The 14,745-nt window shown below is 44.1% G+C and overlaps 1 protein-coding gene across 4 annotated transcripts in view; it reads left to right on the plus strand.

Moving 5' to 3' along the window:
• Positions 1 to 14,745, plus strand: part of unc5a (unc-5 netrin receptor A) — a 363,819-nt gene that overhangs the window by 147,662 nt on the left and 201,412 nt on the right. For all 4 annotated transcript variants that reach the window (XM_054738923.2, XM_054738924.2, XM_054738925.2 and 1 more), the window contains exon 2: positions 1,741 to 1,956. In XM_054738923.2, the coding sequence (XP_054594898.1) occupies positions 1,741 to 1,956 (216 nt within the window). The remainder of the gene's footprint in view (positions 1 to 1,740; positions 1,957 to 14,745) is intronic.

Here is a 14,745-nt window from a genome sequence, read left to right on the forward strand (position 1 = left end):
AATAATGTCAGACCATTGTGTTGTCATGCAGAGAGCTGCCATGTTTTCCTGCTCGTGTGAAAAATAAGCGAAAGTGCCAGCAGTGATGTACGTTGCTCATTGGACACAGAACATTTAGTTTTCATTAAGAGTTAAACACGTACACGAGACATTGTTGTGTTCAGCGGCGGCGGCGGCGCACCTCACCGGATCTCCTCCTGATTAATTAGCAACTCAGCACAAGGATAAAACACAGAACAGAAAATAAAATGGTCGCATGTTGTTGTTTTTAAGATAAATGAATATCCTCCTCTGCCTGGGTTTCAATCAGCTGTGGACCTAAGGCCGGGGGAGGGGCGGAGGATGAGCAGAGAGAAAGGTCAGTGTGAGTGTTGCCGTTTCATTATGAGAGATGTGGACTCCCTTTCCTCTCCTGCTGCACAGGGGGTGATGGAGAAGGTTGTAAATGTCTGGTCCGTCAGCCATATTGGATTCAGGGCAGTAAATTAATATTACACTCCTTTTAAAGGGGTTTTGTTTTGGGATTTACCGATCTCCCTCGAGTGTCTGCTGTGTAAAGAGGTTATTTTCCTCTTTCTGCTCTGATCCACGTCCACTCACTATCTCTCACACACGCCTAATACGTTTAGAGAAAGAGAACCCATGTTCATCTAGGAAGGATGCGTGCGCTGTAGGCTATTTCGTGTCGTTCGGTGTTTGTTTTGCACATTTTTCAGGCGGTGCAGGAGTCTGTTGTAAATTGTGCCAAATTTTCCAAGCGAAGAAAGATCGTCCTGCTTTCCCCGCTCAGCAACAGTACTTCTTCTCTGCTCTTCCTGCACATCCTGTTTGTCAGACGGGAATCTTAAGTAATTAATAACATCTGGAGTTTATAGGAGGTGATTTGTAGAAAATGGGCTGTCACTTATCTTTATTCTGGGACCCGTTTTGCTCCGCTGTGCTTCGCGTGGAGAGGGTTGGTCTCTTGGCTGCAGAGCAGTAGAACTGTGTCAAGTGTTCTGGTCACTGAGGATGTGTGGCTGCTGGTCCATCAGCGTTGATGTTAAAAGGGCTGTGATGAAGAGCTGGACTCTGCTGGCCTCTCTGACCCCACCAGAAGCACACAAGCCAAGATTTGTCTGTGCTAGCTCTGCATCAAATAGATCCTAGTTCTGGGCGACACGGTCTCAAATCAATATTACGATACACTGAGCAGTTTATCGACAACGATAAATGAGCGATAACTAACCGTACAGCGGCTTTTAGAGGGCGCGGTGGTAGATTAGGTCGAGGAGAGCCCTCGTCCCTCAGAAGCCTTTCAACACCCATTTGGGAACCGTTTAGATTCAGTCGCTGGTGCCGACCAACGCTTAAACATTTCAAAATCCTCCATTTCCTCACTCCGTTCTTCACTTCGTGTTACAAACCAGATCCAGTTCATAGCACAGCATCTACAAGGACCACCGGCAACCCGCTCACATCTTTTCTTTGTTCAAAGGCCTCGTATGTTGACATGAGCTAAACCAGTCTTGGTCTATCACCCACCTCTCCATCTTCTGCTGCTTTGAGGGCAGACCAGGGACTTGGTAGGCCCTTGTCTTCAAGTAGCGCTCGCTGCAGAACCACAAAGGTGGAGCTGCGCCTTTGTGGTTCTGCAGCGAGCGCCCTCTCCTTGCCTTGGTGGCAGTAAAAGCTTTTTAAGAACATAACATTTTATTCAGCTGCTCTTTAAAATACCCTGTTTATTTGTTTTTCTCCCAGGTTCAGAGCACACCGCCACTGCAGCGATTCCTGTCGCATTCTCAGACCTGTTACCTCGCTTCCTGGTGGAGCCGGAGGACGAGTACATCGTGAAGAACAAGCCAGTCACGCTGACCTGCCGCTCGACCCCGGCCACACAGATCTACTTCAAATGCAACGGCGAGTGGGTTCACCAAGACGACCACTTGATCGAGCGAGATGTGGACCCAGCCACAGGTAGAAAGCAAACCGTCTGCCCGATAATAAAATCTCATGACGACAGACCCTGACCCTTCCCAGAGACGTTATGGAAAGTTTGTGTGTTGAAACGTAGGTTTGCAAATTGCCGGTGATTACTGTGCTCCATCAGACTGCCAGCTCATCCTCCAGCCTATTTAGCCTGCCACGCTCTTAATAAGCACGTTGGTTTCAGCCGCAGAAATCTCCTCAGTCACCTTGGAGACCTGTTTTCGTTTTGCTCTGTTATTTTGTGTCCTCCCACCCTCCTGCGCCTCCACCATCAGTGTCATGAACACGTATGTCACTGATAATGTGTGATTCAGAGGCGATCTGCACATTCAGACCACCCATTCACAGCCTGACGAGCGATTGGAGAGGAGAAATGTGGAAATGAGGGTTTTTTTCCAGGATAGCAGGATCTCACATATGTGCACACGCAGATGAAAACCCTTAAAAATAGAATAATGTGAAACAGCTATTATCCATAAAAAGATAATTCACCTTCTGTTCACACACAATACAGAGATTAGAAGAGTCTTAGCTTTCAGTTGATCGTTTTTATACTGCAGAACCTTAGAAATGCATGAGTTTTCTTCAGACTGTGTCACTTTGACTGTAGTTGAAAGGGGAGCAGAGTTCTAGCGCTTGTCGTTCATAACAACCTCATCGTCGCTCAGCTTTCTGTTGTTTTGGTTTTATCTCGTGAGCGAGGCTCGCCTCTGGATGCTCGAGTTGTTTTGGAGTCAGACTTCCGTAAACGGTGGCAATGAAAGAGACTCAGAACTTGACAAAGGTTGTCTTCGAAGCTCTGAACTAAGCAGATCTGCATCGCCACACTTGGTGGTGATTAAAGCTGATTTTCCTTCCTGCTGTTGTTTGTTTAAAAATTCAGATTAAGGTTATTAAGATGTTTAAAGACTAAAATCTGCATCCCTCTTACACATCCAGGAAAACCTCATTGTTGTGTTGTTTTAGATTAGATGTGCATCGTTTTTCTACCACATGCATGAGTCTGCATGTGTAAACGTCTGTAAGCTGCTGCTTGTGACCTGAAAGAAAAACCCAACAAGAACAGAGAGAGTGCGGTTCTGGCAGCAGAAAGGAGAGATAATTAATTAAAATAAGTGCAACTGAAATTGAAAATAATTCAAGCCCTCCAGAAACTTTAAAGTGGCTCCTTGAAGTCTGAAAAGGCCAGCTGAGCTTCAGATTGTGTTTTCGAATTCGTACTGGTAAAAGCTGTGAAGGGAAGCTTAGCTCTGCCCATCTTTAAGCACGGCTTCCTGGGTGAGGATCCGAATGTTCGATTATTCCCAGATGCTGGTTTCTTAAATGGGCCGTTTGCTTTGTTTAGGTTCTTTTTTTGCCACTACAAATTTTAGATGAGTACTTTAAAGTGTTAAATCTGTGATTTGCCTTTTGTATAAATATTAGAGAATTTCAAAATATATCCACAGCAGTGGGTTTTTTTTTTGGTGGTGGTGGTGGGGGGGGGGTTAAATCCTAAATGAATCAAAGGGTTCTTATATAAATGCAGTAGGTTAGTTTCTGTTAAATACGTTGAAGGTGAACAGGTACAGATGTGAACCGAGTTACAGTTCTAGAAGTTTTCGTGCTAACAAAGAATAATTACACACACAGGGATATTTTTGCTAACGAGACATTACAAAAATGTACAAAAAATAAAGTATTGTGAAATCTTACCAGACTATTTATCTTTTAACAGTTTCCCTTTTATCTGAATATTACATCAGACCATAAATGCCACTGACACCAAACACTAAACCCTGGTTAAATGCAAATGTTGAGGGAGAAAATGTGACCCCCCGACTGTTTCTGTTCTTCTAATAAAAATTATCTTCAAGACCCAAAAACTAGAACTGAGTCATTAGATTCGGGGAATTTGATGCGGATGTTTACCTTTGTGTTGTTTAAACATGGCTGCCATTAATGGTGAAGCCAGATCACCTCCCTCCCACCTGGCGAGAGGATCTGATCCAGTTGGACCAGAACCTCCCGCCACAAGAACAGTTTCTTCCCCCCTGCTGTTGGACTCTTGAATGACATTCCTAAGGCTGCCCACTCCAGTCGCGTGGTTCCAGTCACATGACCCGGTGTTGTGTTTGTACCTGGACTGATCCGCTCTGATTAGTACCTACACTGTAGCCATTTCTCTTAAGTATTGCCGCTTTATTTTATCATGATTATATTCTTACTTCCTTACTTTCTTATCTCTTATTTTTGTCTTCCTTTTTTGGGTTTGGGTTAGGGTTAAGGTTAGTAAGTACCGCAGCAGTTAGCTAATGTTGTGATTCTCGCACATATGGCAATAAAACCCTTCTGACTCTGATTCGGATATATGTACAGATGTAGGGATAGTCAGTATTTTCAGGATTTCAAAATTAAGATTTTTGTATTTTGGAATAATTAAAGCAATGTTTTACTTTTTAACTGATGTGCATCTTAACTAAATCATTACGTAGTAGTATTTTCTGTGGTAAGTTTCCTAACCATCACACAGTGCTTTTCCAGGCAGATAAGTGCATTTTGGTGTGATTCTGCATCCTGCCATGGCAGTTTTATTTTGAAATGATTACAGCAGCAATCGCTGAGCTGAGCTACACTTTTTCTGGCTTGTTTTGTTTTGGTCACTTTTGATGGCTGGTGGTGCTTTCAACCTAGTGGTAGCATGAGACGGAGTATACAACCCACACACAGGGCTCAGGTTAGGGCTGGGCAATAAATGGAACGTTCATTGTTATCGAAATTTCTGGCTCTTGAGAAGATAATTTTTCCCATGTCAATTCATTTGATAATAAATAAATGAAAAAAAGTTTGTAGGTTGGCTACATTCATGTCCCTTTAAGAAGCTGTACCACCTTGAGTCACGTAAAAAAGTAGCAGCCCCATCTAGTGGACAACTTTTGTTTCTGCATATACCTGTAGTTTTCGTCCATTTATCGTTATCGAGGTGAAATCCTCAATATATCGTGATATTTATTTTAGGCCATATCGCCCAGCCCTAATATATATATATATATATATATATATATATATATATATAATCTTCAAATTAAGGAACCTCTCAAATTCTGTTAATTTTCTAACTTGTTTGGTCAAAAAAAAAGAAAAAAAAATATAGGACTTGAGAGCAACAATCAGTCCCAGTGCAACTATGACTGGTGTTTTCAGGTCCAGCCCCCCCCCCCCCCCCCCCCCCCGGTTCATTCTACAGGGAGTGCAGAATTATTAGGCAAATGAGTATTTTGTCCACATCATCCTCTTCATGCATGTTGTCTTACTCCAAGCTGTATAGGCTCAAATGCCTACTACCAGTTAAGAATATTAGGTGATGTGCATCTCTGTAATGAGAAGGGGTGTGGTCTAATGACATCAACACCCTAAATCAGGTGTACATAATTATTAGGCAACTTCCTTTCCTTTGGCAAAATGGGTCAAAAGAAGGACTTGACAGGCTCAGAAAAGTCAAAAACAGTGAGATATCTTGCAGAGGGATGCAGCAGTCTTAAAATGGCAAAGCTTCTGAAGCGTGATCATCGAACAATCAAGCGTTTCATTCAAAATAGTCAACAGGGTCGCAAGAAGCGTGTGGACAAACCAAGGCCCAAAATAACTGCCCATGAACTGAGAAAAGTCAAGCGTGCAGCTGCCAAGATGCCACCTACCACCAGTTTGGCCATATTTCAGAGCTGCAACATCACTGGAGTGCCCAAAAGCACAAGGTGTGCAATACTCAGAGACATGGCCATGGTAAGAAAGGCTGAAAGACAACCACCACTGAACAAGACACACACGCTGAAACGTCAAGACTGGGCCAAGAAATATCTCAAGCCTGATTTTTCTAAGGTTTTATGGACTGATGAAATGGGAGTGAGTCTTGATGAGCCAGATGGATGGGCCCGTGGCTGGATTGGTAAAGGGCAGAGAGCTCCAGTCCGACTCAGACGCCAGCAAGGTGGAGGTGGAGTACTGGTTTGGGCTGGTATCATCAAAGATGAGCTTGTGGGGCATTTTTGGGTTGAGGATGGAGTCAAGCTCAACTCCCAGTCCTACTGCCAGTTTCTGGAAGACACCTTCTTCAAGCAGTGGTACAGGAAGAAGTCTGCATCCTTCAAGAAAAGCATGGTTTTCTTGCAGGACAATACTCCATCACACGCGTCCAAGTACTCCACAGCGTGGCTGGCAAGAAAGGGTATAAAAGAAGAAAAACTAATGTCATGGCCTCCTTGTTCACCTGATCTGAACCCCATTGAGAACCTGTGATCCATCATCAAATGTGAGATTTACAAGGAGGGAAAACAGTACACCTCTCTGAACAGTGTCTGGGAGGCTGTGGTTGCTGCTGCACGCAATGTTGATGGTGAACAGATCAAAACACTGACAGAATCCATGGATGGCAGGCTTTTGAGTGTCCTTGCAAAGAAAGGTGGCTATATTGGTCGCTGATTTGTTTTTGTATTGTTTTTGAATGTCAGAAATGTATATTTGGGAATGTGGAGATGTTATATTGGTTTCACTGGTAAAAATAAATAATTGAAATGGGTATATATTTGTTTTTTGTTAAGTTGCCTAATAATAATGCACAGTAATAGTCACCTGCACACACAGATATCCCCCTAAAATAGCTAAAACTAAAAACAAACTAAACTACTTCCAAAAACTTTCAGCTTTGATATTAATGAGTTTTTTGGGTTCATTGAGAACATGGTTGAAATGACCAAATATTTTTTAATTCAACTTTGAGGTTCAATATAGCAGCTCCTTATAAAAATGATAGCTGAGGTGGAAATGTGTTTATTTTACAAGATAAACTTTTAAGGGTACATCTGAAATCAATGTTATGTACAGTTGTATTTCTTCCAAGGCAAAAGGAACGCACCGTGGCATTCATCCTCCACACAGCATAGGCAGAGAAGAGTAGATGCCGCACAGAACGCTACTACCTATGGCGGCCCCTTTGCGGGTTCTACATTTTATAAGCTCTATGGTTAACAGGATGTTTTAGCTAGGCTTTAGTTCGTGGAGATCTGGAGCTTAAATGGTGAAAGAACGCATTCATAAAGCTGTTCGCGCATGCCAGAACGAACAAACGCACTCACTTCAACGTTCGTCAGGCAAAATAAAAACGAGTTCAGTTAACATTCACGAAAAAAAAAAGAAGATAGAGTTCACAAATGATCATTCAGTGAACGTGTTCGGGCACAACACTGGCCACTGGTGCCCTGTGCTCTTTGCAGATGAAAGCACATTCACACTGAGCACATGTAACAGATGTGACAGAGTCTGAAGATGCCATGGAGAATGTTCTGCTGCCTGCAAAATCTTCCAGAATGACCAGTTTGGTCAGGATGGAGGCATTGATGCTATGGACCTGTTCACTAGACTTGAATCTAGTTGCACACATCTGGGACATCATGTCTCAATCCATCCTCCGACGCCCGTTCATAACTACTTGCAGTTCTAGAACTGGTGTTATAATTATGTCAGGCTTATTCATGCAGTGATTGACTGTGAGATGCAGTGTGTCTTTTTGTCTCAATTATATTTGTTCTTTGTACTGAGTACAAATATCTTGCTTGAGAGTTCAGATGGCGCTCGCGCGGGTGCACGCAGCGAGCTGCTCGTCCTCTTTACGCAATGGAACCTTGCGTTTTATTGGCTTTTATTGGTGTTTTATTGGCTTTTACATATTTTTGTTGTCTCTGATGCTTTTTTGAACGGTGTGGATTCTCTGGTGACTTATGATCGAGATGCGCTGCTGAGGCTTTGTCCTCCTGTTGCTGTAGCGGGCGCTGCGCGCTGGGAACCTCAAGGATGGCGTTGTTGCTTGGACTGCCCGTGTGCTCTCTCTCCCCAAGCCATGATGTGTCGGCCTTCTGTCCACCCCAGCTCGAGAAGAAAGCATCGTAGAAGACGGGGAAAGCGAGTTAGCTGGTGCGTGAGACGTCGGGCTGGACTTGCTGGATCCCTGAAGAAGCGACTGGTCCGATTCGGCCCAGCTTGTGACCCGGTGGTTCCGAGATGTCTTGTGGATTACTCTGCGCCCTACCTAGTGAACTTGGCCGGCTTTGAGGGTGAGCTGGCACCACGCCACGGTCAATCAGCTCGAGGACCTCGCCAGACTGGGGTTTGCCAGGAGAATCTACGCTTGGTTACGGGCTCAGTGTTGGAGGAGACTGGGCCCGTGCGCGATCCCGGTGCTGCGGCCCTGCCGCAGACCCGATTTGGGCTGGTCAATGCCAGGTCTGTGCAGAACAAAACTTTTATTCTTTGGGATTTTTTCATTCAACATGACTTGAGTTTTCTTTGCATCTGTGAGTCCTGGATCCCGTTAGGTGACTCAAGCGCCCAGTTGGAGCTGGTACCACCTGGCTGCTCCTGTTTTAATATCCCTACATCGCGGGGCAGAGGTGGAGGGCTGGTTGTTGTTCCAAAGTCCAGCTTTCCCTGTAAACAGCTTACACCCACCATGTAATTTTCTTCTTTTGAACAGTGCATCTCCCCCCGCCTGCTCGTCATGCTGCTTTATCGCCCTCCAAAGACAGACTTCCTAAATCATTTCTATGATCTTGTGGCAGACTGCATCATAAAATATGACTGTGTCCTATTTTTTGGTGATTTTAACATCCATATCTGCTGTCCTGACAATGTGCTTGCTAAAGGTTTTTTGAGTTTACCAGATTCATTCAATTTGACTCAATGGGTATCGTCCCCAACTCATGCCAGGGGTCACACCCTGGACCTGGTTCTCTCTTTTGGTCTCCCTGTCATGAACCTTGTGACTTTGCCTCATGTGTTCTCTGACCACTCTCCAATACTCTGTGATGTTACGTTGCCATGTCCTGTCCCTGTGTGTGAAGCTCCAGCTACTAGGTTCAGAGCCCTGGATGCAGAAACTGTCACAAAGTTTGTGGACTGTATGTCTGTAAGGTTAGAGACCTTTAACCCAGATCCATCTAACATTGATCACTATTGACAACACTTTGATTTACTTTGTAATCAGGTCCTGGACGTGGTTTTCCCTCTCAAGCTTTGCAAGTCTAGGCTTAGGAGGGAGCCTTGGCTCTCTGATGTCACTCGGGCTTGTAGGCGGGCGTGTAGACCCTTTGAGAGAAAGTGGAAAAAGGATGGCCTACAGGTGTTGTGTGAGTTGTTCAGAGCATCTCTGGTTGCTTATCAGGATGCAGTGAGGGTTGCTAGAATGGCCTATTTTGCAGACATCATCGAAACAAACTCTTTAGAATCCCAAGATTCTCTACAAAACACTGAACTCAGTTCTGGTGTATCAGGAGCCTAGCTGCATGTCTCCTACAGCTGCTGGAAACTCTGAAGATTTTCACAAATTCTTTCTTCATAAAGTATCGGGCATTAGAGCAGCTATTTCTGGTAACTCTATTGACCCTGTTCCAGTTCCTCCCAGCTGCTTTGAAAGCAGCAGTTATTCGGCCGACCCTGAAGAAACCTGGTGCTGATGTCTCTGTGATCAAAAATTACAGGCCTATCTCTACCCTGTCTTTTACATCAAAACTGCTTGAGAAATTTCTGTATCAGCAGCTGGTCTCACATTTAGCTGACTCTGATCTGTTAGGGGCTTTCCAATCAGGGTTCAGGTCTGGCCATAGCACAGAGTCAGCTCTACTGAGGGTCTTAAATGATATCTATCACTTGATCAGGGTACATCTGTGGTGCTTCTGTTGTTAGATCTGACCGCAGCTTTTGACACAGTTGACCAAGCGATTCTACTTGATCGCTTGGAACGATGGGTTGGGATCAAAGGGTCTGCTCCGGATTGGATTAGATCGTATCTCCACCATCGACATATATACTGGACAATTCATTTCCATAGGCTCCAATAACACATTTTTGAAGAAAAATGGGAGGTGGCCACCACCGCCATTTTGACTGTGTCACAGGTTCCGTTAAGCCCAGACAATTCCACAAAAGGGAAGAGAGGTGGAACTGAGGGTGTGGCTGTAAGGCTGGGATCAACTGACGACACCCAGTCAAACTAGCTACAAGCTAACCTGAAGCTAACGCGGAGGTGGGAGCCAAGCTAATTGTAGGTAGCAACCTAGCTAAAACCGGAGTTAACTGTGCACAACACCAGAGCTTCTGAGTCAGAGATACGCTGGGCTGACCGGTGGGTAATACCGGGTGGAACACAGAGGTCTCCCGAAAGCTGCTAAAAGCTGGCAGCCCGCGCAGCAGACAGAAGCCACGATCAGACAGAGATGCGCCGAGTTGCAGGGAGGGGAGAACCGGGTGGAAAACATCGGTCTCCCGAGAGCTCCACAAGCCGATAGTCAGAACCCAGCTCCACCAACATGTTATATTTCAACCCATTCTCTAAAGTGCAGCATTATGTTAAATGCACTGGGTTTTACCCTATTACATTTACATTTCATGGTTAAACAGTACATGTTAAAATCTAAGCTCAGCTCGGCAGTGACCTAAAATACATAAATATAATTTTACTTACCGAAAAAAATGAAGTGGAGACTCCTTGGGACGCTCTATTAGTGCAATTAATGCCACAGCAAGTCATTTTGTCCAACAATTGCACCAATAATATCCAAAAAACAATACACAAACACAGAGACTCAACATCCCGGAGCAGTTTCCAAGCAAGGCCGAGGCTCTACTGAGGCCTTTCCACGGAGCTAGCTCTGTGGTCACGTGGGTCTTAGGAGGCGGTCACGTGGGTATGATGCTCATTAATTATACAGAATTTTAGGCTTTTAATACACTTAAACTAAAGAGTGAGAAAAAAATTCACCCCCCTCAGAGTTGTCATGAGTGTAAACTAGATAATTTAAACCAAAAACATGTTTTGGTACCAGGCTGTAAACATGTTTATTTCTGCTGTGAAATTGGTATTTTTAACATGGGAGTCAATGAGGATTTGCTCGCTTCTGACACCAGCCCCCAGCGGATGAGGGTGGAACTGCAATTTTTGGTACTTCCGGGTTGGGCTAAATTTTTAGCCGCATTGTGGGGGCTTGATCTCCACAACAGGACATTCTGTGTTAAACTGGGTGATGTTTTTTCTTCTTGGGAGGGGCTCCGCTGGGGGGTCCCGCAGAGATCAATCCTTGGTCCTCTTTTGTTTGCAATTCATCTGCTTCCTCTGGGGTCAGCCTTTCGTAAACATGGCCTTCCATCTCTATGCTGATGATTGCCAGATTTACTCTCCATTGTATCAGGAGAAAGGTCTCTATCCAGTCCTTTGTGTCCTGTCTTAACGAGGTAAAGTCTTAGCTAATGGCCAACTATCTGCATCTGAATGAGGGAAAGACTGAGCTCATTGTTTTTCTCCCCAATAGCAGGGCTGTGGGTCGTTATGTTGATCTTGGCCCTCTTTATACCTACTCAAAACCAGTTGTCACCAGTCTGGGGGTGAAAATTGACGCTGGACTTAAATTTGATGCTCACATCAACTCTGTGATCCGGTCCAGTTTCTTTCATTTGAGACGCCTTGCAAAAATCAAGCCTATGCTGTTGAGAGCCCACCTGGAGCGGGTACTCCATGCTTTTGTAAATTCTAGGCTTGATTACTGCAACTCTCTATATGCAGGGTTGTGTCAGTCATCACTGCATCGCTTACAGGTTGTGCAGAACAACGCAGCCAGGTTCCTTACTGGGACCAGGAAACGGGACCACATCAGTCCGGTTCTGGCCTCCCTGCACTGGCTTCCGGTCTGTTATCGTTCATAATTTAAACTCATCATCTTTGTTTACAATTTTTTTCCAGGGTGGTGCTCCCCCTATCTAGCCGCACTCCTTAACAGACATTCCCCATCACGCGCTCTGCGGTCCTCTGACCAAGGGCTGCTGTCCCTCGTTCTAAGTGTCGTACTCACGGGGACCGGGCTTTCTCAGTCCTAGCACCGTCACTTTGGAACCAGTTGCCACCCTCAGTTAGGCTGTCCCCATCTCTGCCAGTCTTTGAGTCGCCTAAAAACCCACCTCCTCCGCTTGGCGTTCCCTGAACGTGTTTGAATTTGGCCCTCTTTTATGTTGATTTTATTTCCCTGTTTTCATTGGTCTCTTTATCCCTTGTTTTACCAATTTGTCTTCTACTTCAGTGTTTTACCTTTTTTGCACTATTTGAATTGCTGTTATTTTTGATTTATTCATCATGTTTCACATTTCTCATGTACCATGTTCAGCACCTTGGGCTTCCTGACAGGGTCGTGGAAGGCACTTTATAAATAATGCTTTGATTGATTGATTGATGATTGATTGATTGATTGAGTACAACCTTGTACAGCTTTGCCAGTGTTACTGACACCAGTCAGTGACTTGATGCAATTTTCTGGATTCCTTTAATAGGAAACTTTTTACTGATTTACTTAATAAAATGACCTGTATTGGAATGTTTACTATGTGAAGTTCCTTGAGACGACTCTTTTCGTGATTTGGCGCTGTAGGAATAAACTTTTGAATTGAATTGAATGGAGGCCGCTCCTAAATGCCGACCTGCAGAGTGTGGCTGCAAATATCAAAGCAAGGTGATGTGGCCCATAACCTGCTGAGTTCATGGGGACACCACATTACAAATGCAACATTGCTCTGCAAGTATTTAAAGATGAGGCAATTTTCCATTTGTTCTTATGAGCTGTTACAGTCAGCGTTCATCTGACTATGATGTGGCATGCTGGCTGTGTCGGACCTCTGTGACATCGACGGAGGGCTCCATCTTTAGAAAGCTGTGAAGTTCAAGGCTTCTTCATAGCCTGCTGCCTTTGAATATGAATGTTTCATATGTAGACCTGTGCAGCTGTGGGGAGCATGTGGCTGTCCAGAGGTGTGGCTGCACTCCCATCGATCTCTCAAACATTTGTGCTGTTTAATGTCAGCACTGCCCTGAGGAGTTTAGTGACAGTTTGGTCTAATCCTCAGTTCAGCAAGAAACATGTAAGGTGCGTGTGTGTGTGTGTGTGTGTGTGTGTGTGTGTGTGTGTGTGTGTGTGTGTATGTGTGTGTGTGTGTGTGTGTGTGTGTGTGTGTGTGTGTGTGTACGTGTGTGCCACGTAGGCTTGTCAAGCTGTCATATCACTGGGGTTGTCACAGTCACACTGGACTCTAAACTTGGACCTGTTGCCAGGCAACCAGTGCTTCTGTCACACCACAAGCTGCCCCATGTCAACGTAGAGAAAAAAGGAATAAGGAGCATGAAAACACGCCCAGATAGGATGATCGAATGATGTGGGTTCATTTTTATGTCATAAACTTGAGGAATATTAATGTAAAAAATGCATTTCATGTAAAATCCTCTTAAAATCTAAAAGTTCACAAGGTTTTTGTCTGAGTTTCAGGGTCTGATTTATTACTGTAACGAGATGAAGGAGCTATTCCTCCAAAGGTTATTTACCTTGTCTCCACAGATGCCTCTGACACAGTACTAAGCTGCATGAGACTGCCTCAAGGTCATGCATTTGCTTCTAAAACTGCTTTCTTTCCAGCAAAAGAAGATAGAAGATGAAGGACTCTTTCCTTTTAATAAATCAAAGAACTCTATTTTTAATAAAGCTAATCAAACAAAGTGTTTGTCAATAATATAATGTTGACCGATCTGTGAAGTAACAATGTTATGATTAATATGCTTTAATGAGTAATATGACTTTAATTTAGCTGCACTAGACATGCTGACTACACGTAATTTAAATGCATGACATTGCTGTTACTGATCCAATCAGAACCATCCTTTCTGAAGCGTGGCATATTCTCTGTGGTGTTTATACATCTGCCAACTTTGATTCGACCAAAAATCAAAACATCTAGATTAATAAAACCAGTTCCCATGCCATCTTAGTTCAGTTCTCTGAGTCCTCTACAGTTCAACGCACGCTAAGCGACGTATCGGACCGGCCATCCAGACTTCCTTTTTAAGCAAAGAACCAACAAGCTGGATAGAATCTGTTACATTTTACCAACCAAGCAACGGTTCCTTTCAGAATAAAAGCTGAACTCACTGACCCAACGGGGGTCCATCTGACGCTGTGAACCACCTGTCGCCTTTACCTGGAGACAATACAAAGGCTAGTCTGTCGTACTGCTGACGCTGTTTCACCGGCTCCGGTACCGAAAGGCGGATCCAACGACCTGGCATTCTGGATCTGTACGGAGGTCTCATCAAGGGTATGTGTGGAGTGGCAATATGGCGTCTCATGTGTTTATGAAACTCCGATCAAACTCCGATCATAGCTAGAAGCAAAACATCACAACATCATTCAGACTTGCTTCTCCGGATATGAGAGTTCTGATCATAACATCACTCACACATACACCATTCATCTCACGCCTCATTTACACCAGATCCATCCATCACTTAGAGTTAGAGTTAGTCTTGTTTTAAATTGTTTAAATTGTTTAGAAATAAATCATCTTAAACATTTTAAAGGACTCTCTCTTCTCTTGCCTCTGACTTAATACAAGTATTACGTAATCCCTGCAATTAAAAGTTCCAGTCTTCTGGTTAAAATAACCCAACAGTCCGTAACATTGATTTCATATTTACTATGGAATCTCATGTCTTACGGGTCCTTAATTAGATGTAAATTAACTTCTTTTAAATTACTCTTCTCGATTTAGTCTACAGGAGCAGTGTTGTTTCTGCATTGGGGCCAGTGGGGCCGGGCCCCAACAGGTGGCGCTGTGGAGTTAAATAATAAATGATAAAGGACCCGCACTTGTATAGCACCTCTCAGAGTAAGGACTCCAAAGCGCTTTACACTAAAGTGTATCATTCATCCATTCACACAC

Source organism: Nothobranchius furzeri, chromosome 1 (genome assembly GCF_043380555.1).
Source record: "Nothobranchius furzeri strain GRZ-AD chromosome 1, NfurGRZ-RIMD1, whole genome shotgun sequence".
In the NCBI taxonomy this organism is placed as follows: domain Eukaryota; kingdom Metazoa; phylum Chordata; class Actinopteri; order Cyprinodontiformes; family Nothobranchiidae; genus Nothobranchius; species Nothobranchius furzeri.